General features: G+C 36.5%; 1 protein-coding gene across 1 annotated transcript in view; it reads left to right on the top strand.

The window, feature by feature from the left end:
- Nucleotides 1–22474, top strand: part of DOCK3 (dedicator of cytokinesis 3) — a 183891-nt gene that overhangs the window by 48517 nt on the left and 112900 nt on the right. Inside the window, exons 7-8 of the mRNA XM_030458632.1 lie at nt 7748–7896; nt 16052–16136. Of these exons, the coding sequence (XP_030314492.1) occupies nt 7748–7896; nt 16052–16136 (234 nt within the window). The remainder of the gene's footprint in view (nt 1–7747; nt 7897–16051; nt 16137–22474) is intronic.

Here is a 22474-nt window from a genome sequence, read left to right as displayed (position 1 = left end):
AGAATAATATTCCAGCAGAAGCCTGCTAAATACAGAATGAAGAAATTATGTTTATTCAGACAAAGTGCAGAAGTTCAATGAGGTGTTAGCCTGTTTCTGGCTTACATGGAGAAAGGTTTCAGATAGATGATTGCTAGGTTTTTGGTTGTTCAATATGTCAATTCTGTAAAAAAAGTAACAAAGTAACTGTACTGTAACAAAGTCCAGTATTTACAAACTGAAGTGCTATCAATTCAGAACAAAAATGAAGTTGCTTTTAAGGATTTATGATAATTAACAATAAATTAATCAAGGAAAGCAGTTGCTTCTTTATTACTGATATCTTTAAAAGACTGGATTGTATTTTAAATGATCTGTTCCACATTATTTTGGAGGAAGTGTGGTGCAGCAATATGTGAGTTTGTTTCTATGGCATGTGCCCCACAGGAAGTCAGAGGAGATAATCACAATAATCCTTTATAGTCTTGGAACTGATGAATCTTTAAATCTGTTTAGTCAGGAGCAGCTGTGTTGAAAAGCAATATTACTAAAATACAAAAAAATGCTAAGAAGTTGATATATTGTACTGATGATTTATATTCTCAGTCAAGACATTTGTATGCAAAAGTCTAACAGTTTTTAAGGAGTATTTCACTAGTGATGCCTTTCAGAGATGATACACTAGTTCTTGTACTCCTACAAATGTATTTTTGTGGGTTTTGATGATTTGTATCTACGTGAAAACACAATCTTTTCAGCTGTTTATATAGAAACTATGTAAGAGTTTGACATTCAGTACTTTTTTTGGCTTACTGGTGTTTCAAAGGCTGTGGAGAGCAGCAGATACTGAGTGGGAGATCAGAAACTACTGAGGTGGTGGGTGAAGTGGTAAGGGTGAGTCAATAGTTCTGCTTTAGAGGCTGCACTGATTGGGCAGCTGAGAATTAGTGGTGTATTAAAGGGTACTGCTGCCAGATGTGTTTCAGTCAAGAAATAATGCTGACATAATGCTTGACTTATTTACTGCACTTTTTAACCATTATACCAATCCTCAGTGCTAGACTGTCCAGTCTTTTTCTTCCTTCCCTTTTGGCTTTTTTTCTATGGAGCATGCTATTACATCTTAAGCAGCAGTGACAACACCTAACTTCTATCTCAGAATGTGGCCCAAAGTAAAACAAATGGACAAACAAAATGTCAATATTCCACACAAACAGGAATGTTTTGATATTGGCTTTTCATAATGAGTTACTCCTAAGTGGGAAAACATGGATTGTTCTGATGTTACTGGGATCTTTGTTTAAAATCTGCAGTTAAAAAGCTACCAGCCCCAGGTTCATTACAAATATTTCTGGTGTAACTGCCACACTTATGAACAAACATTTTTAAAATCAAGAGGTTTGCATTCATTCTTCTTTCTGGGAGTTGTACTTTCTGGATTAGAGTTGTGCTAAACATCTGTGTAAGGTAGTAGAAGTGGAGCAATTCTCTCTTTAAATTGCTAAGTAAATGATCTAAAACCTCCTATAAGGTGTTTTCCTCTGCTGGACAGTGGTTTCTGATTTTGGAAGCTTCTTCAGTTAATGTTCAGTATTACAACTTTCTGATAAATCAGGGAGTGGTTCTGTTTTTTTAACATTTTTTAACATGCACAAAGCATCTGTGATTTTATCAGTAGTATTGGTTCAGTTGGCCTCCTCTGACAGAAATGGCAGGCTCAAAACTGAGCTCATCTTGGTTTTCATTGTATTAATTAAATCTGGTGGATCCAGGCCATGCAGCCTCAAAACATGTTGCATTGCATGCACTGCCTTTACCTGCACAAGAATAAAATGCTAGAAGTAAAATGTGAATGTGTACTTTTACTTTCTATTTATCTCTAGCTAACAACACAGTGCTCCTAAAGTCAAGATTTTAAGAGCAAGTGGGATTCTGTTATTAGTTACATAATTTTTTGTTTCTTACTGTAATTAAAGGAAACTATGCTCAATATTTATCTATGTAGAAATGTGGGAATTACAGGAAATGTTGGTAATGATACTACTAGTTCTTTGCAGAATAAGTATTACAAAATAAAACTGGAATTTTCATGTTGTTTGCTCTCTCTGAAACAGATCTTTGTGACCCAAATCACAAACAAAAGTAGGAGATGCTCTCACACATTAAGACATGAGGAAGCAATATGCTTTGTTCCTTATAACTGCTCCTCCGTAGCTGAAATTGTCTCTTTTGGAGGAATGAAACTTACTCAAACCTCTCTGTGAAGCATAGCCAAAATGTTTTTGGAGTTGAACCATTTTGAAATGTCTAATTTTTAAGTTTACATGATAAGTAAGGAAGTTGGAAAACTTCTGGAATACATTCATCCATTTTCTTTAGGGATTCATGGAAACATTGGAGGACAAATGGTGGCATCATGCCCAGAATGATTAATTACAAGATGCAGTAATCAAACTGGTCAGCAAATAATGGTCTGTGTTCTGTATTTTATTGGAATAATAGTGTGTGTTTTGCCTTTTTTTTTTGTTCTTCCATAACATTCTGGGTACTCCTAATACAATTTTAAAGCTTGGCTTTTGGCAAAGTCTTCTGTAGCATAATGAGCTTGTTTTGCATGACCTGCAGGAACATCCTATGGGAGTAAAAGAATTGGTAGAGACACTTAAGATTACACATACTGACCCAGTTCTACACACCCTGTGATTTCTTTTGGATTTTTTTTTCTGTTTTTGCTGAATTTGTCAGGTGTAAAGTAGTAGTATTACTTCTACACCACTCTACATGTGTGAATGAGAATATTAATTTTGTGTACTGTGTGCCACTGTATGAGAGAAGCTGGAGTAAGGGTAGAAGTACACTGGAAGTGTAGTTTCCTGATAAGCATTTAAACATCTGATCTTTCAGTGCTATTTACCCTAAATGCAGTGGAAATGCTTTGGGTAGAAAATATTTCTTGAGTTGAGAATCTGGCACTGCTAAGCAGAAAATAAATACCTAACAGCACTTGGTACATACTGTAATCAGATTAAATTTCTTGATAGATATTTATTGTGTACGTTCTATAACTATTGTTAATTAGTGTGAATATTAGTTATTAATATAGCTTCTAACAAAGTTACCATCATATTTATTCAACATGGAAATAGAAGCATTCTGTTTAAGTCTGCTTTAAAACTGATGTGAAAGGTAATATAGTTTCTCTGTCATGCAGAAAATGACCTTTAGATGGGTTTTTTGTATTTGCAAAAGAATATAGCCATTTAGTCATGGATAGGAAGTTTTCTTCTGAATGTTTGAAGGCTTTTTTTGCATTTAAATAATGGTAAAAAGCTTACTAAAAGCATGAAATATGTAGAGGCTTCTGCACTTACTCAGTACCGCTTCAGTTTCTTTCAGAGCAAAATATTTTCATTTATTACCTCTCTGACAGGTAAATATTTTCAGTTAGCCTTGAATGCAGTGTCTTCTCAAATTCTCCTGATGATGTATCTTTTTCAGGTGAAGGCTATACAGCTTCTCCTTTTCTAATACCTCTAGATAAATGGCTTTTGCTGGCTGCAGATGTTAGGGTTAGACTGCGGGAGGTTGGAAGTCCTCCTTCAACCAGACTTACCAATATTCAAAGCTCTGTGAATTCAGAGCTTCTGGGGAAAGAAGAAATACACTTGCTGTGAACCAGAGTAATTCATTCTCCCTCTGGAAGACCACAACAGATTATTTTGGGATGTAAAATACCATTATGCTGTGGTTTTCATGTAAATAGGGGGCACAGGTCTACAAGGGAAATAGAAGGTGATGATATGAGCAGGGAACATTTGATACCAATTTTAGCTCCACTTATTAAAACTCATTCACTTCTGGGACATCATGTTTACAAGCAAGGACAGGCAGGTTGGGGATGTGAATGTCCAAGGTATCCTTAGCTGCAGTGACCTTGAGATGTAGAGCTCAAGATCCTGAGAGGAATGAGTAGGGCAACAAACAGAATCACAAACCTGAATTTCAAGAGAACAGGCTCTGACCTCTTCAGAGAACATCTTGAAATAGTCCTGTTATTAAGGTCCTGGAAAGAAGAGAGATCCAAGAAACTGTTTCAAGATGCATCACCTCACCCAACCTCAAAGAATAGTCTGTCCCAGGAAAGCAGTAATGTCAAACAAAGATGCCAGGAGTCTTCTATGGATGAACAAGGAGCTCCCAGCAAAACTTACATCATAAGCAGGCAGAAGATGAATGCAGGGACAAGGAGTCCAGGAGGAATACAGATTGACTGTCCAAGCCAAAACCCACCCAGAGCTGCAGCTGGCAAGGAATGTCAAAGGCAGCATCTGTAAGTACATAAGCAATAAAATGTAGGCCAGCTGCTGAGGAAGGGGCCCTGGAGACACAGGATATGAAAAGGGAGGGGTGTTGATTACCTTCATCTCAGTCATCACCAACCTTTAAAAATCCCAGGTTCCAGAGACAAGGGGAAAGTCTCAAGCATGGATTATTTACCCTTGGAGGAAAAGAATCATGTTTGGGAATACTTCAACAAACTAGAAGTACCTAGGTCTGCAGGCCCTGATGGAATAGTGCTGAGGGAGCTGGCAAATGAAATTGTCAGGCCACTGTCAGTCATCACTGAAAGATCATGGCAATTGAAACAGGTGCTGGAGGACTGGAGGAAAGCAAATATCACTCCTGTATTCACTGAGGGCAAGGAGAACCCATCAGACTGCAAGCTGATCAGCCTCACCTTGGTCCCTGTGAAGGTGATGTCATAACTAATCCTGGAAAACATTTCCAGGCACATGAAGGACAAGAAGGAGATGGAAAGTAGTCAGCATGGATTCACGAAGGCCAAGTCACCCCAGTCTGATGACCTTCTACTAGGAAACAGCTGGCTTGGCAGATGGGAGGGTATTGAAAATATAACCTGTGGTTATCCTCAACACAGAAGGTCTTTATACATCTCCTACAGGCATAACAATCATCAGCTGCAGCTATATGGAATTTTTTCCCCCATGTTTACAGATCTTTCTACTTCACTCATATTTCTGTTTCGGTTGTGCTGATCTTAGAGAGATCTTTGGGGTCATGTGATGAGAAAAAGGAAGCTTCTTTTATGTTCTTGGGCTCTTTCCTTATTGTATTATCTTTCACAAGGTTGACTTATATTTATCTAGTGTAGTTAGCAATACTTCTGAAGAAGTCTCATAAAGCAAAAAGGATTCTCTTCTTGTTGTGTCCTTTTAACAGTTTTATGACATTATAAAGCCATTAAATATGGGAGAGACACCAGGAAACTAACTATCAATAAACTAATAAATAATTAAATAATTAAAATAAAGAATTAAATAATTAGAAAAAAAGCAGACAAAACTGAAAAGAAAGGAATGACTTGTGTTGTTTCCAGCTTTGCTATTTCCTTTCATGTGCTGATAATGCTGGCAGGCTTTAGTATCTATTTTAGATACTGAAATCCATAACAAGGAACCTGGGAAAAGCTACTCACTTGCTTTTATAAGGAAACTGTTTCTTGTGCCCCTCTCTCCCATCATAGCCTAAGGCAATGCTATAGGAAAGGTCTTGAGGGACTGCTCTTGAGAGAGGCAGAATCCTGACTTCTTTACAGTATGAGCTCATGGTAACAAAATGAGTATAAGGTGTGTTCATATTGTGTGGTGTTTGCTCAGGGAATAACAACACCCTTAGTATTTCAAAGCCACCACAGGCACTGAACAGGGAATTGGTGTTCCTGCCCTGGGGCTGCGGTGCTCTGACCCGGTTTTGGCGGGAACCTGAGGGGAGCTCCGTGTGAGGGGAGCTCCGTGTGAGGGGGCGGGGGGTGGTTCAAGCCGGTTCTGGCTGGTTCTGGCCGGTTCCACAGGAGCACGTTTGAAAGCAGCCACACGGGGAGTGAAGGTGAGGGGGAAAAGAGCAAGAAACAGCCCCAGGGACACCCAGGCCGGAGCAGGAGGAGGTGAATAAGAGGGTCTGGAGCAGGTGTCTGTGTCTGTGGGGAGGCAGCAGCTCTATTCTAATTGGCAACAAATTAAAGTAATTTTCTCCAAGTGATGACTCTCTCACTGGGATGGTAATTGCCAAGTGATCTCCCTGACTTTGTCACAACCCACAAATATTTTATTTCCCCTTGCTTTGGCCTGTGGTAGAGAGGGGAGAACCAGAACCATCTTTTGACTTCTGGGATCTCTAGAGTTAATATGGAGTCTTAAAAAAAAAAAAAAAAAAAAAAAAAGATTGTCTGAATTCCACTTTCTGATGTGTACCTGTACATATGATTATTGAGCATTGATAAGGATTACTTGTTGGTAATATCAAATCAAAGAAATACAGCAAATGTCTGTTTCGGAGGGTAGTAAAATAAGGCAATGAGATGTGCTGGAGGACAGACTTGTGCTGCTTGTAAGAAGAGAGTCCTCAATTTATTGAGGTTATCCAGATTCTTTGCCCTTGACACACCTTTATTTTTACCATAAAATATTTTGCATAAATACTTACACTTCTATTCCAGATGCAAAACACTTGCCAAATCTGTAAATGTGCACAGCGGATCACTCTGGAGGGAGTGATGAAGTGCTCGTTGCTCATAGCTTGTGAAAAAGCTAGATGAAAAATGAAAGCTTATAGGTTGAATGGAAGTTTACTGGAAAACAGGATGAATGCTTTCCTGCTGGAATGATTTGCATTTGTTTAAAACATTTAGCTACTAAGAAGATGATAAGGTTTCAGGTTTGTTCAGGGTGGAACTCAAAGTAAAATCACTTCGAGTGGTTCCAGTGCTTAAAATCAATTTCTGTGGAAGCATAGTGTCCAGGATCATCTCTTTCACTTTAAGCACTTTTCTTTCCATGGGTGTAGGAATCCTGATCAGCTTAGCTTAGTGTAGAATTTTGAAGGTCTTTTTGTCTTGAAAGGGAGAAGGCTGAGAAAAGTCATTAAAAAAGGTGCACTTCCCTCCTATCCCCAATGGAGTTTATTAGTCACTAGACTCTTGTGGTGTGAAGAGGGGCATTATAAACTTTTGACTGTTTTGAATTCTCTAATGCATACAAGCCTGGAATGAAGCTGCCTTCAACTCTATTCTACCTCTCCTTTCTCTCCATGGTGATAGTGTGGGTTGGTTTTTTTACTGTCTATGGTAATTTTCCTCTTTTAAAGTGATTTTGCAGGTTAATTTTGTCATTAGTTACTTTAGGCCCTTTTAGACTGCAGATAATGAATACTGATATCTTCCCCACCTAATACAGACACCTGGGTAAATTTAAGTAATTGGAATATAAAAAATATTAAAAGTGGTTTTCTGTTGTGGCGAATCATTGCTGCTAAAACTCTGAAGAACTGCTAAGTTAAGCTGCTGAGAGAAAACTAACTTTTTCACATCTCTGTTACTTTAAAGCTTTGAAATTACTATATAATTGGAATAAGTGAACACTGCAGCACATAATGAATCCTCTTACATATAGCATTAGTTCCATCAGAAAATGGACCCTTTAGCAGACTGATCCGAAACTTTTGGAATAAAAATTTACTCAGTTTAAGTAGTGTCATTTAACACTACTTTTCAATGTCAATATTTTAAAGCTTGTACAAACTGGATTGATGTTACTGTAGGGTAGTTGAATGAATATTAATTTCTCTCTCTCTTCCTTTCTTTTCTCACACTCTTTCAAAAATTTATTAATCTCTCTCTTTTTCCTCTCTTTCTCTCCCCCCACCCCTTCTCCTTTCTCACTCTTTTCCTCCCAAAAATGTGCCTTTACAGAAACATAAGGTAGATCTGTTCTACAAACTGCGCCATGTGATGAATGAGCTCATTGACCTACGTAGACAGCTGCTGTCAGGTCACTTGACACAGGATCAGGTGCGAGAGGTCAAGAGACACCTCACAGTGAGGCTGGACTGGGGCAATGAGTAAGTACAGGTACCACCTGGGTACTGTTTGTTCTAATTACTTTTAAATAGCTTTTATGAAAAAAAAACAACTTTTTCCTTCCGTGAGTATTCATACACTAGTAGAACCTTTCATTATTTGGAAATCGAATATAACTTTTTACAGTGATTTTATTGCATAGTTCTACTCTATAAAACTAGTGTGTTTAGTTCTACTCTATAAAACTAGTGTGTTTGCTTATTGTTAGGTCTTTTCTAAGGCTGTCTGCACTTATAAAAGGTTTAGGTCAATTCACTTTATATCAATATAGTACTGAACATTAGCCCTAGGAGTACATGCTCATAGATACTAAAAACCCATTTGTCAGTGTAAGTATTTTAGCCATTGGTGCAATGACTAGAGAATCTCACTGTTGACAGTGACTTTGGAGCTGAGGCTGTGATATTTAGAGTTTTTATATAATTATATTACATAATCTTTGTATTGGGTTGTTGCTGACATTTCTTGGAGATTTATACTTTTCCTGGTCAGTTCCATCGTGGAATGGTTTGTGGGTTTTTTAAGAGGCAAAGATGACTGCAATTCAGATAGAAGCTGAAATGGTAATAAATTGCTAGAAGATAAAAATTATCCCTCCACCAGAATTGGTTTTGTTCTGAGATACAGTGTATCAGGCAGGTAAGCCTTGCATGACATGCATATGGCCTTTTCTAAGGAAATACCACTCTCCTCAGGTATAGAGTGACTGATTTTCAACTAGGAGTAGGATTAATGCTAACCAGCATACAAGGAGGAGGAATTCTGTAAGCTGACAAGGAGGAAAGCCAAATGGTTGTCACTGACCTATCTTTGTTATAGCTCTGTTCTTTAGTCACCAACTTCAGAACTCCCTCTGAGGGACACACTTAAATACATTCATGAGGATTTAGTTAGACCCCAACTACATTTCTTTTCTCTCTGTTGAAAGAAAACTCTGAAGGACACAGACTCATAGATTGCATCAAGTCATTGTTTCTGCAGTTCAGAGTTACAGATACTTTCCATTATCATTCCCAGTGGAGTAAATGAGACCCAAGAAACCATTTTTTAATGTTTCCTAGGTGGTTTTGCTTAGAGTGTATGGATGAAATTAGCAACAAGAAACTGCAGAAATGTAAGAAAACAAGATGAGGAGAGCAGACAGCAATGAAAAGAATTGGCTGTTAACTGAAATGTCTATAGAAAAATTTTAAAAAATAAGCATGAAATACTTAATTACAAAATACATTAAAACTATAAGTGTAAATCTAATGCATGAAAATTATGGAGAAGCATCATTGAAATTAATAAATATATTAATGATTAAATTAATCTGCTCAGACTTCATGTTTAGGAAAAAAAAACAAGTACTGACCTCCCTACAGAAAAAAGTACATGATATTAGAGTTTACCTGCTTAAACAGAAGAGGGTATTAATAAAGGAACTGCATACAAAGGAAGATTACTTAAAAGATATTTAATTAGTACACTATGCAATATTTAATTACAAATGTCTGTGAGTTCTGCAACATCTCTCTTTCCCATAGAATTTCTGGGAGTGTTTTGTTCCTGTCTTTTATCTCCCCTCACTGAGTTTTCTCATGACTTGCATGTCTTAATCTCTCAAAAAACCTAATGATTTTCATTTACATATTAGCATAGCACTGCCCTTTCTCAAGTAACGTTCATTACTTATTCTGTCATACTTGAGATTTGCAGTAAAAATAAATTGGAAGTATTGTCACTAACATGCATTTCTGTTAACTGAGAAGCTTAAGTACATAATTGGAGCAGGTCTGTATTATTCTAGCTAATACAGTCACATTCTGTGACCAGTTAGCTTTCTGCAAGCAGGGAACATAGCACATACAGTTATTTAGTGTAAAGCCACTTATATCCTGACTTTGGTTATCAGTGCATTGTATTATTTGGGAAGGAGTGATGCAAACAGGAAATTTACACTTCCTGTCACCACCAGTTAGGTTTTCTCAGCTTGGGGAGCTGGTACAATTTTCCCTGAAAAACACTGGCAGTGGTTCTGGTAGTTGTCTTCTCACAGGAGTTGGGGGAAATGGAGGGACATGTACATTTCTTCCATTAAGTTACAGGTTTTTTTTGAGGAAGAAGTAATTTAGACTGCTCTCAGAACTACTCCTGTGAACTTCTTTTGCTTGTTTTTAAATACTTCTAAATATTAAGAGATTTGTTCTCTATTTTGGCCTTTTAAAAATGTAGGAATATAATTTATTTTACAACTGTTTCTGTTAAGCTTTCGTGTTGTTGCTAGTCATTCCCATCATGCAATACTGATTATTGTAACAACTTAATTTTCTGTTGCTTATCCATTGAGTCTCCCTATTATGATCCTGGATGCATCCCTTTTGGGGTGCTCTGTGACCTCACCTGGTCAGCCAGGTTTTGTATGCATACAGTGATGGTATTCCTGCTATTTTGCTTCTGTATTTCCCAGATGTTCAGAAGAGTGGAATTTACTACCTCCAGATAAGCATCTCTGTGGTTTTCAACATTTAGTTTTAAGCATTCTTCTTTGTATTTTTGCACAGCTAAAATCTCAAAGTCTCTTTCAACGCATATCCCATATTGCTAGGGTTTATACAATGTCATAACTATTTGTGTTAAAAAAACCACATTTCATTCCAATATGAATTATTACAATATTGATCTATTGAAGTCTGAAATGCTATTGGACATGTCCAGTATTTTAGGTCCAGAAGCAAATATGATATAGCTTAAATTTGCAATTTATCATCTTATAAACTGAAATGTGTGGTTCATCATTCCATTTTAAATCATGCTGCAAGTAAAAGTTGATTTTGAAATTTTTTTTTTAGGTTTTTCTTTAATGAATGGGTATTTTCTTCAGCTTTTACTAGTGCTTGGAATGGAAAATCAGATTTCACCTTTTTTACAAACAAAAACCTGCTTAATTCTAGAAACTTTCACATAAAAACCAAAAGGAAGAATCTTCCTTGCAGAGCTTCTGTTTGAACTCTTAAGAGCTCTGCTTCTGCTCCAGTGCAAAAAATGAATTGCAGCACTGTGTGTATACATTATTTACCAAAGGCAGATGAAGGTTTCTTCTTAGTAATGTAACTTAAAATCAGAGATCATCTTAAATGATCTTCAGGATAGTTTCTTTTAGATTCATATAATGTCTGTCAGGAGATTAATAGAAAGGTGACTGAGCTTCTGAGCACACTTTCCCTTTTACACTTTTCCCTTTTACACTTTTCCCTTTTACACTTTTCCCTTTTACACTTTTCCCTTTTACACTTTTCCCTTTTACACTTTTCCCTTTTACACTTTTCCCTTTTACACTTTTCCCTTTTATACTTTTCCCTTTTACACTTTTCCCTTTTACACTTTTCCCTTTTACACTTTTCCCTTTTACTTTTCCCTTTTACATTTAAAAGGAAAATAGTGCCTTCTCTATAAATGTGGGATAGATACTCTATGTTTAGGCATAGAAACAGAGAAGGGGAGGGGGAGCAACTAATACTGTGAGATTCTGGACAGATAAAAGCTATAAACAAGATGAGTTTGTGGCTTTATGCTACCTTTTAGTCAAAGGTTATTCTTTTTCCCATAGAATGTTATTAAAGTCATTGTATTAAAATAAATCTTTTTAATAGTCAGCATAAATTCTGCACAGAAAGATCCACAGATAGCCAAAAGTTACACATGAATGTTTAAAAAGAAAAACAGGAGGGGGAGGGGGTGTGGTGTGTGTGGAGGAGACTTGCTAGAAATAAATCTTACACTCTGTCATACTGAGAAAATAAAACATGATTTTAAAGTCATGGTCTTTCTCTTACCTCAGAATTGCAGTTGGAAAGCCACTGGCAGATGCAGTGCTAGTATCTACTCCCTACTAACATGGTAACACTGTAGATGAAACACTGTGATGCAATGAAATAAGCATAGTCTTAAAATTTAAAAGCTGTAAATCTTAGTGTTCACATCCTTAGGAGGTTATTTTTGGACTTGAGTGACTTATCTTACTGACATTTTTCTTGATGTGAATAATAATTACTTCCTGGCAGTGTCATAACAATTAGCTTAAAGCTCATAAAATGCATTGGAGGTAAATGTACATATGAGGTTGGAATATCTGGAAATGGGTTTGAGAATTAAAGATATTTCTATTATAGTAGGTGTCTTTGTAGCATCAGAAGTGAGCAAAATAGGAGTAAACCATTTAAATACGATGAAATGCCCTTAAGAGGGCTGCAGCAACAATAGTAGCCATTTCTGTGTAAATAAATACTCTTTTTTCCTTCTCCTGAATATACCTGGAGAAATGTTTGAGTTGGGATTAAGACTGTAAGGAACTGTCTTGGATGTCAGTCTTTGAGGAACACTTTAATAACCTCTGTGTAGTCTGATGCCTCCCTGATCAGAACCATTTGCTGCCATTCCCCTTAATCAAATCTGTGCAAGGATTACTTAGCTTCAGCTCATCACCTTCATTTTAAAATGTGATATCTTCTCTAGCATTACATCTCTGCTTTTTAATGATTTCTTTATAGATTACAGCCTCTGCAGTTCCTTTGTATGCAAAAGAACTTAATTCTGTCAAAGAAAAGAATCAGGTTGTATTAGCACAGTCTTGATTTTCACAAACATATTTTTCATACATTTTATTTCCCATGGATTTCTGTATTGTATTTCCTTTGAGGTCTTTTATAAATTTTGCACATAGTTGATGTGAATTGCTGTCAGGACTATTTTATTTCATTTCACCACCTTAACAAATGAATTTGTGTAATATAAATATGAATTCTATTAAATGGGGCTTTGAGTGGGAGAAGGCACACAAGGAAAACTGGTGACTGCAAAATTAGAGCTGGAAAGATTAAAGGTAAAGCACCCAGTTTTGCATCAAAGGGGACGACATATTGCACACTCTAGAGAAGTGATGAGTTGTTCCAATCTGTTCTTCAAGTTTGGATGTGCATCTTAATGATATTTTTTTTTAGTTAAACGACCTATTTCTGCAAGGTTCTGCTAGGAAAAGTTGTTACAACTCATAGTTTTATGAATTCTAAATGGTGTGTGGCATTTTTATTCTAAATAAAGGAAATACTAGATATTAAGATGATTCGTTGAAATTACCATTAAAATCAAGTTTTTATAAAGCCCAATTATCCTGAAGTTGAATGGCATATTAATCCCTTTTTAGTATTAAAAAATGATACTGTTATTGTCTATAAGCTTGTCTTTTTGTTAGTTGAGAGGAAAATATTTACAGATGTTGGATTGGGGTTTTTTTTCCCCAAAGAAAGGAAAAAAATGTTAAGAATTCGATGTGGAAGAGGACAAATATCTAAATGTCAGCTGAACTTATCCCAGCCATATGCTATGAAGGTGTAGTTGATAGGCTTGGGGAGATTTTGTAGGTATATTTGGGAAATATTTTTGAAAGACAGTTGAATATTAAGGCAAATAAAAAGCACATTAATTTGCTTGTAAAAGGAAGTATTGTGGAGGGAGGAAACGTCAAATAAACAAGACAGCACATTATCTAATTTTTATGCATGCTGTGTTTTGGAGAAATACTGCTTGGCAGCTGGTGCTCTTCTATTCCCACAGTAGTTGAGAATAGAGAGTGAAAGTGGGACACTGACTGTCACTGCCATTTCAAGCGTTGTGTTGTCAGTCCTTTGCTGACAAGAAATATTAGATAGAAATTAAATGCATAAACCTGAACTTCCACCTGTACAGTAAATGCCAACATGTTAGCAAAAAAGCAAAAGACACCTTTGTTTGCCAGGAGCAGGTATGGCACAGGATTAACATAGTACTAGAGAATGAGAATCTTCTGGCATGGAAAGCCATGGTGTTAAGGGATTTAACTAAAAATAGTGTAGATAAGTTTCACAGGAATGCTGCTGCAGTTGTGCTGAACATCACTGAGTAGGAGATAATACTTGTGTCATGTACTGAGTAATGAGTCCAACCTCTGTTTGACCCTGGTTCTCTAGAGAGTTGAAATTACAAGAATACAGCAATATCTGGCTGTGATTAGCCTTGACAATTTCTTTCTGTAAATCCTGTAATGGTGCTTTGTAAGTGTAATGCAATTAAAAGCGAGTTTGATAATGCCATTAGAAAATAATTTACTGAATATCTGTATGTTGTGGATAAATTCTTTTTTAAAGATACCTTGAGAGGGGGTGGGTGTAGACATGTGAATGACCAGGTCTGTAAATGGATATGATATTTAGCTTTTTTAAAAAAGCTTTAAAGTGCACTCTTTGCATATTATTATTTTTACCTGTTACTATTTTTAAATTATTTTTGGACTTTCTAATCTACGCAGGCTCATATGGCAGCTGAAGTTTAAGGATTACCTAGTGCATTCTTATTTTAATATTTTTCCTGTGGAAAACAGATAAAGTAATTTTCATCTTTGCAGCCACATTTTTCAGATACTGATCTTGGGCCAGGGATAACTTGTGTTTGACAGGTTTAATCAAAACACCATGTAAAAGGTGTATAACCATCACTTTCACGGGTTAGCCTTACAGTTTAGAAACATATTTGGCATGAAAACTGCATCGAAGATGGAAAGTTTGTCCTTTTTCCTCTGAAAATAGAACTGGTTTTATCTAAGAATTAAGAATATGGAAATTCCCATTTGTCAATACAATATTTTAATGTGAATTACAGAACTGTCTAACAGTTGTTTGCCAGCAAGTGAACCAGGGCTGAGCTATGTTTTTGAGATATGATTAGGATGTAATTTGGGAATATAATGTATAATGGTTTGAGATATTGTTCAGGAATATAATTAAAGAAGGAAAACCTGATTAAAGTTTCAATAAGAATTATGAAGCTGGAAAACTTATGGGAAATTATTAGAAGTACAGTGGTCAGCAAAGGTAACTGGACTTGCTGTTGTTTTAATTGCTTAGAAAGAGGCACTGAATTGCCTGGAGAGTTGTGTCTATTGCACCATACAATTATTCTGCAGTACCTGAGAAGTTCTTTTGAAATAAAATTTTTCATTTGCCATGAGGACCAACTCTCTGCAAATGTTTCCCTTTCTGAGTACAACAACAAATTGGCTTTTGCTTTTATAGTTAGTGACAGAGTGCAAAGGTAGCTTATGAGGGCACCTTTTCTGGATTTTTTTTAAGATCATTAAGAGTTTCACTATAAACTATCTGTGCATAAATATTAATGCTACACAAGATAAAACCAGGAAAATAGTTCATTCATATGTTAAATTTTACTCCTAATATGTCTGTTTAGAATAGCTTTTAATTGAATGTTCTTAACTCTTTGTCTCAGAGCCTGAAGATCTGCAGATCTGAGTTTTGACACCTTTTAGATTGTCTTGTTCTACAGTATAGAATTGAATTAATTGTTGATAGTTGTTCATTTACTTTTCTGAATACAAAATACCTTATTAGACCTGCTACTCACATGCATCTGTCACCTGATCTGCATCCTTTACTACAGAACTTCTCACTAGTCATCCTTTTAGCACTGTTTGTTTGTTTTTTAACATAATAGTTTATATATTTCATTTGAGCCAAAATATTTCAATTCAGAGTAATTAAATGGAGTTTTTTGTGTGTTACAAATACCAATTGAAATTCTTTCTGGTGTTGCAGTGATTGCTTAATATTTAAAAAAAATAAAATGCTGTGTTCATACAGTGATAAAGTTTGGAGGTTACTTGCACAAACACCAGGAATTTCAGAGCAGCTTTCCAAGGCACAGTATCTGTGTGCATGTTATAACAGGATCACTAATGTACTTTTTCATTATGTAGTGAAGGAACCTACTGAAATACTGCAGCAGAAATCAGAGTAGTGATGTTAATTGGCTGCTATGTTTCTATGTGTGAAATTAACTGGATATAGCACCAGCATATGGCCAGAAGCTTTAACTAGCATTAATTGCTGGAGCTCCACTGAAATCAAGGAACAGTAGCAAGTTCATAGGTTTTTTGGTTTCCTATGTGTTTTGTTTTTGTTTAGAAGGATTATCTGTTTAATGAGTAACAATTGCAAAAGGTCTTAAATAGTTGAGTATTTCTTGTGGTTTTGCTCTTGGCGAATGCAGTAGATAAGACTGAACACTACTGTCTCATACTTACCATTGCTCCTTCCTTCTCTTTTGCAGACATTTGGGGCTGGATTTGGTTCCTCGGAAGGACTTTGAGGTTGTGGATTCAGATCAGATCAGTGTTTCAGACCTTTATAAAATGGTAAGAAATTTGTGGGAGATTCCTTTGAGTTTTCACTTTGGAATGGAAAGAAAGCAGAAAGTTCTTATTCTTACATATTTTCTTGATTAGAATAGTGTTATAAGCTGAATGTCTTTGTGATTTGCACCCTAGCCATCAGAACAGTTGGTGTCTAGTACTCTGAGTTTAGTAAGAATGAGCCAACTTAAATGACATACTTGTATGCATGTTAATTTCAATTTATGAAGTAACATGGTGTGAAAACCAGAGAAGGTAACTTTGAATGGTGTTCCTTCCTACAGTTTTCTTGGGTTTTAAAATATGCTGTTTCAGAAGCAGCAAAACAAGTTGTAAAAAAGCATATCCCTCATATAGAGCTTATGGGAATCTTTTTGAACTTCAATCTTTGTTGCTAAAATTTACATAAAATATACATAGCATTAAATGATTTAGCAATAATCTCATTACATTTTTTGGTAAAATTAAAGGAAATAGGGCTGAAAAAATAGTAAGAGGTCATCCAGGCCATTCTTCTGCTTAATGTGAGGATCAGCTGTTCCTGTCATTTATGACTGTTTTTCCCTGTTTCTAAAATTTTCACAGGCTACCCAGGCACCTTTTTGATCAGTTCACTGTTCTTACAGTTTGGAAGTTTTACTACTGGTGATGGCAGAGACATTTCTCACTGAAGTTAAGCTTCATGTCTTCCTGTCTTGTCCATAGAGAAACAGATTACTCCTGACTCTTTGCACCACACTTTATGTACCTGAAGACTTGTTAAGTGTCATTGAGTCTTCTCTTCCTTAACCTAAAGAACCCCATCTCTTTCAGTTTTTTTCTTTATATGTCAGATTTTCTAGACCTCTGGTTTCTGCAGGCATTCTGCAGAAGTTGTATTAGATACTCTGCACTTTGCCTCCACCTTCATTGTTCAGCTCTGTCAGGTGGGAAATACAGAATCTTGGAAGTTCCAGAGATTATCTTACAGAAGTATCTGGTATTTGAAAGCACCATGAGCCAGGCAGATGTCCTGGCAAATTTTATTGGTTTATTATTAAGAAGACTTACAGATTGTCATGCTTTTGGGTTATTTGATTATGCCTTCAAACAGCAATTATTAACTTTCTGGGAGAAACAGAACTGTTTCCTGTTGTGTGATCTGGTATTGATCAGTCTACATCTTCTATTAATTAAACTTTTTTGAGCCTGGACTCCATCAGTGGTTTGTGTAAGTCCAGAAGGTCCATGAGAACCACTATTTGATTTTTTCAGGAGTCTGCTGATGCAGATGAAGAATACATAGATCAAAAGTCATCTTCCAAGAGCTGCATAGCAATAAACATCTTTGCCCTGTTTCAAAGATCTTGAGTTCACAGGAAAGGAGAGAGGAAGGAAGGAAACCAGTGAATAATTTGGTTTAAGCAAAACTAACCCTTGACCATTAGGGCCATCTCTGTTGTGTGGCAGTGTCCCTCAGAACATATGTGGTGCATTTGAATAAGAGAAATAGAATTTTCAGGAAAAGTGGTACAATTCCTTTTTTGCAGTGAGTTCCAGCTTCTTTCATACTTTCAGTCATATTAGTACAAAGCAAATTTACAGCCATTTTAGAAATGTGAATTGTGCCATTAATGAATGTAAAGCTTCTAATGCATTTCACAGTTTAGCTGTTTAAATTCTTCCTTACTAGGAGGACTGTCTCATATGGTTAATTTTGTTTTGGTTATGATGTAACTCTAAGTGTTCAGCAGAAAGTTTAAAAAAAAAAAGAAAATCGTCCAAAACAGGCAGTTATTTTAACACAACTTCTTAGCTTAATCTATTCAAAAGAAAATGGTGGGTTTTCAATGTAAATATGTTACACTCATAATCTTTAATTTCCAGTTTTAAAATGGTTTTGACTTTCAGTTTTCTAAGATCAGAGTGATATATCCATGTCTAGTGGGTTTTTTTGATATACCAGGTGTACTTTTCCCTAAATCAAAGGCATGTTCTGTATACAGCCCACAGGCTGTTGTTTTACATTATTTGCACCATGTAACAGTGAATTTTGTAGAAAAAAGTAAAAAAAAAAATTGAGAAATACCTCGGTACCTTGATCTGCAGTACTGATTTTTAGCTTTAATTCCTGATTTGTTTCAGTCAAAGCTGAGTTTGGTTCTATTACAGCTCTTTTTCTTCAATTACAGCATAGAAATAACTCAGTAAAAATTGCAGTCAGTAATGATTCAGAGAATGCAAGGTAAATTGTTAGCAGGACTGCTTTCTTAGTCTGTGTTTCATTCTGAGAATTTATTTTTTTTTACTCTGAATACTTGTAGTACAGCAGATAACTAGTACTTAATTGTCAGAGTACTCTGATTATGTCACCCATCTGAGTCCTGAAGAAGCTGTCCTCAGTACAGTTTGCTGCTCAGATCTGTGCTGGTATCAAGATGTGACCATTAGTCCACACTTTGCTTTAGTTTGTAGATTCATGAAGACAGTGCTGCCTAATCCCATCTAGTTCACAGTCAGGAGGCAATTTCAGAAACCAAAGCAGGCTAAAACCTATTGTTTTGTTAACTTAGGAGGGGGTTATATTATTGGTGGCTTTTTTGTTGTTTTTTGTGGTTTTTTAATGTGATTTTTGATTTTATTATTTAACAAAAACACAGGGAGAGGATCTTCCTTACTCCTGGCAGAATACTTAATAGGCTCTCAAATGAGCAGTGAGGTTTTATGTTGTAAAATAATCCTGTGAGAGTAGTTGCAAGAGCCCAATTACTTTCTCATATTTTCAGGATTGTAGAATGTTAAATGTACCATAGAAGAGAGTCTCATATTAGCAGAACAGTGGATGAGGTAACACATTAGGCTTTCCTATCTGTGATAACAAACTCAGGCTTTTTTTTAGAGAGTCATTAGACTTAGCATTACTTTCCTTGGTAAATTTTAAGATTTGAGCATCTCTTTAGCTCTCTGCTAGGTATATTTGTGACTACTGCATTCCTCTCTTTGCCAGAGCTGTTGTGCTTTGAGGCCTTGTACACCCAGTTTCTCCACGTCACTCATTCTGAAGCTAAATAGCAGAGGCTTTAGGGTGCACAGCATTTGTCAGAAATCATTGCTTTACTCCTGAAGGAAACCAAATTGCTCTTATGGCTGTGTTTTAACTGATATAATTGAACACTTTTTCAAAATTTGCATAACTTCTGAATTGTGGGAAAATAGGTTATCAGAATTTTGCCACAGAGCTCAGTGCTGGAGTTGCTGCTAAATTGAAGCTCTTGTTCAGCAACACAAGTTCAGCAGAATGTCAGAAGCATTGGATAGCACTTGTAAGTGAAAGGGGTTACAAAACACACACCCGGAGGCATTTGCAAAAATCAAAAATGTTCAAACCTGATGATTAAACATGTTTTGCTTTGCTATGAATTTACTGATTTTCATATGTGTCTTCAATATGAAATTAAGGCTGTGTTACTCCTAGGTGTCAACTATGTCTTTCAACTAGCTGAAAGAAGTAGCACAGGTTTACCAGAGTTCCTAATAAATAGACAAGTTACAAATTATTGCTGCTTTCATTTTATAATTGCTTTTTCTTTATTCAGACAGAAAATGAGATTAGTAGGAATGAGTAGTTCTAAAACTTTAAAATAGAGCCTTCAAATTGCCCAGAACTTTGCTAGAAAAGGAAAAGAACTGGACACAAACTGTGCAGGAAATTCATAGAATCTGTGACTTTGTTTAACAGTACAGATTATCAGGGGACAGATCTCTGTACACTTGGTTCTAAACCCTAGTAAAAAGACAGTTGAGAATATGAAGGTAAAAAGCAGCTTGCTTGAGACTGATTTGGTGATGATAGGATTCACTTATCAAACATAGTAAAGAAAGGAAGGAGAAAGAGCAACAATGAAAACTAATACTGGTATATAAGATAGCATACAAAGCAGGTTTGGGGAAAAAAGAGGTAAGAAGAAGCAATAGCTCTTCCAGTAAATTAAAAACAAACCCATGAGATACTAAGGACCCAAGTTGGATAAATTAAGAATTCTTCATTGCTTTCAGTCACTCTAGTGAAAGAAAGGGAAATTAGATTGCCATGAGGAAGAATAGGACAGAAGTTACAGAGGTTTAGAAAACATAATAGAAAAGCTCAAATAGGTAAATGGAGAAATGAGAATTGTCACGCACAAATTATAACAAGTAAATATTGTCAATGATACCAAGAAACAGTTTTTTATAAATAACCTGGTAGTAACTAGGAGACTGGAAGGTTTTTATACTGGGGGAAATCAGTTGATAGGTTTCGAGACAGTAATCTGGGACTTAATGTCTTTTTTTCCCCCCCTTAAGCTTGGGTAAGGTGGTAAACTAATGGTCAGGCCATTGACAGTACCTGTGGAAAAGTGAAGAAGTCACACCCAAACAGGGAGGAAAATTTTATAAAGTAGTTATCAGTTCCAGAGGATTGAGAACTGTGTAGATTTCATTTGGGATGTCTAGAGAAGCCATATCAGACAGGTTGGTGATAACCATTGGAATGATGGGTAATGTTCCAGAATACCAGCAGAGGTCAGGCATACTTTATACCTTTAAAAAAGGTGATGGATCTCCCTGTAAAAAATACTGGAAGAGAAAAAAATCACATTTTTTGCCACACAGAGTTTAGAAATAGTGACTGTGAACTCCTTCAGAATAAGCAATTTTTTTAAGTTTCAATTTACTTCCAGAGCATAAATGAGTCTATTGCATAGAAGGAAAGCAGCTGATGCCATATTTAGATTTTTCATAAAGATTTTAATTGTTTTTTTAATTGAAATTCTCCCAAGGTCATTAGTTCTAGTTTGAATTACTGTACAGTAAACACAAAGCAAATTAGAAAGCCCATACTAAAAAAATGGTGAAGAGTGCTTGTTAATAATTTGGTTAAATGAGACGAGGAGTGAATCAGCTTAAATTCTTGTGGTCATCTGCCATTTTGTAGCACTTCATGTTTCATTTATGACTGGATGATGAAATAGGGATTACCCTTACCAAGTATGCAAATACTACAAAGTAGGAAGTGATGGTACATGGGGCAAAGGATTAGAATTCAAAATAATGTTGAGAAATTGAAGAAGCTATCTGAAAAGTGTGGAGACAAGTGAGAATCATAAATGCAAGGGGTTTCTTCTGAAGGGGATGTTGCAAGCTTAGGTGGTTCTGTGGAAGACTTTAGTGTTATAGTGGTAAAGAGCAGCTTTGTCATCTTGGTGATAACTTAATATATTATTGTTGGAAGACTTCCATCAGGTCACATCCCAGTCTCCTCCAAATTGAAAAAGCTGCATTCCCTCCATCTCTCCTCACATGACAAGTGTTCCAGCTCCCAGTGACTTTGGTGGTCCTTTGCTGCCTGTGGTGCAGAATTTCAGAGGTAGTTTACTGACTGCTGAGTAAAAAGGAATAAATGTCATTCTCAAGCTATTGGCTACGTTCCTGACAATAGAAACAGAGAACTGTTGACATCCTTGCTGCCAGAGTCCTCTCCTGATTTAAGTTTGACTTGCTGTTCAGCAGGACCCTGCCAGTCAGTTCCCACCCTAAACTATAGAAGGTTTAGCCTGTCCCAAGTGCAGGACTTGTGCTGTTTGTCCTTGCTGTGTTTCATAGGGTTTCTTTTTTAACCATTTCCTCAGGACTGCCTGGATCCCCCTGAATGTATGCCTTGAATGCATTGACTGCTGCCCCAGTTGAGGATCATCTGTGAAACTATCAGGCTGTGTGGGTGTCAGAGTAGACCTCTGAAGAATATATGCCATCAACCACTACCTTTTGAGCCTGACAATCCAACTGTTTGGGTTTTTTTTTACCAATATAGCTAGTGCAGCCATCCAGGTGTAACTTCACAACCCAGGTACAAGCATGCTGTGGAGGACTGTGATGAAGGTCTTGCAGAACTCAAGATGAACAGCAGCCACTAGTGTTCCCTTCTCTGCAGACCTGGTTGTTTTACCCTAGAGGGCAGTTGGGTTGATCAGGCATGGTTTACCCTTTGTTAAATCCATTTTGGCTGTTTTAAGTCAACCTCTCATTTGTGGACTCAAAAATCGTAGAATCATAGAATCGACTGGGTTGGAAGGGACCTCAGAGATCATCAAGTCCAACCCTTGATCCACTACCGTTGCAGTTACTAGACCATGGCACTGAGTGCCACATCCAGGCTCTTTTTAAATATCTGCAGGGACGGAGAATGAGAAAATGTCTTCCAACAGAACACACAGACTTTGTGCACTTTGCCTCGCCAGAGGGAAGGGTGCATGAGGTTCACTCACTCAGTGATTGTATGGTAAATTATGTGATCCTAAAGCATAAAAGCAGAGAGTTCATTT

The sequence above is a fragment of the Calypte anna genome, chromosome 12 (genome assembly GCF_003957555.1).
Source record: "Calypte anna isolate BGI_N300 chromosome 12, bCalAnn1_v1.p, whole genome shotgun sequence".
NCBI lineage: Eukaryota > Metazoa > Chordata > Aves > Apodiformes > Trochilidae > Calypte > Calypte anna.
This window is presented reverse-complemented; position numbering and strand designations above follow the sequence as displayed.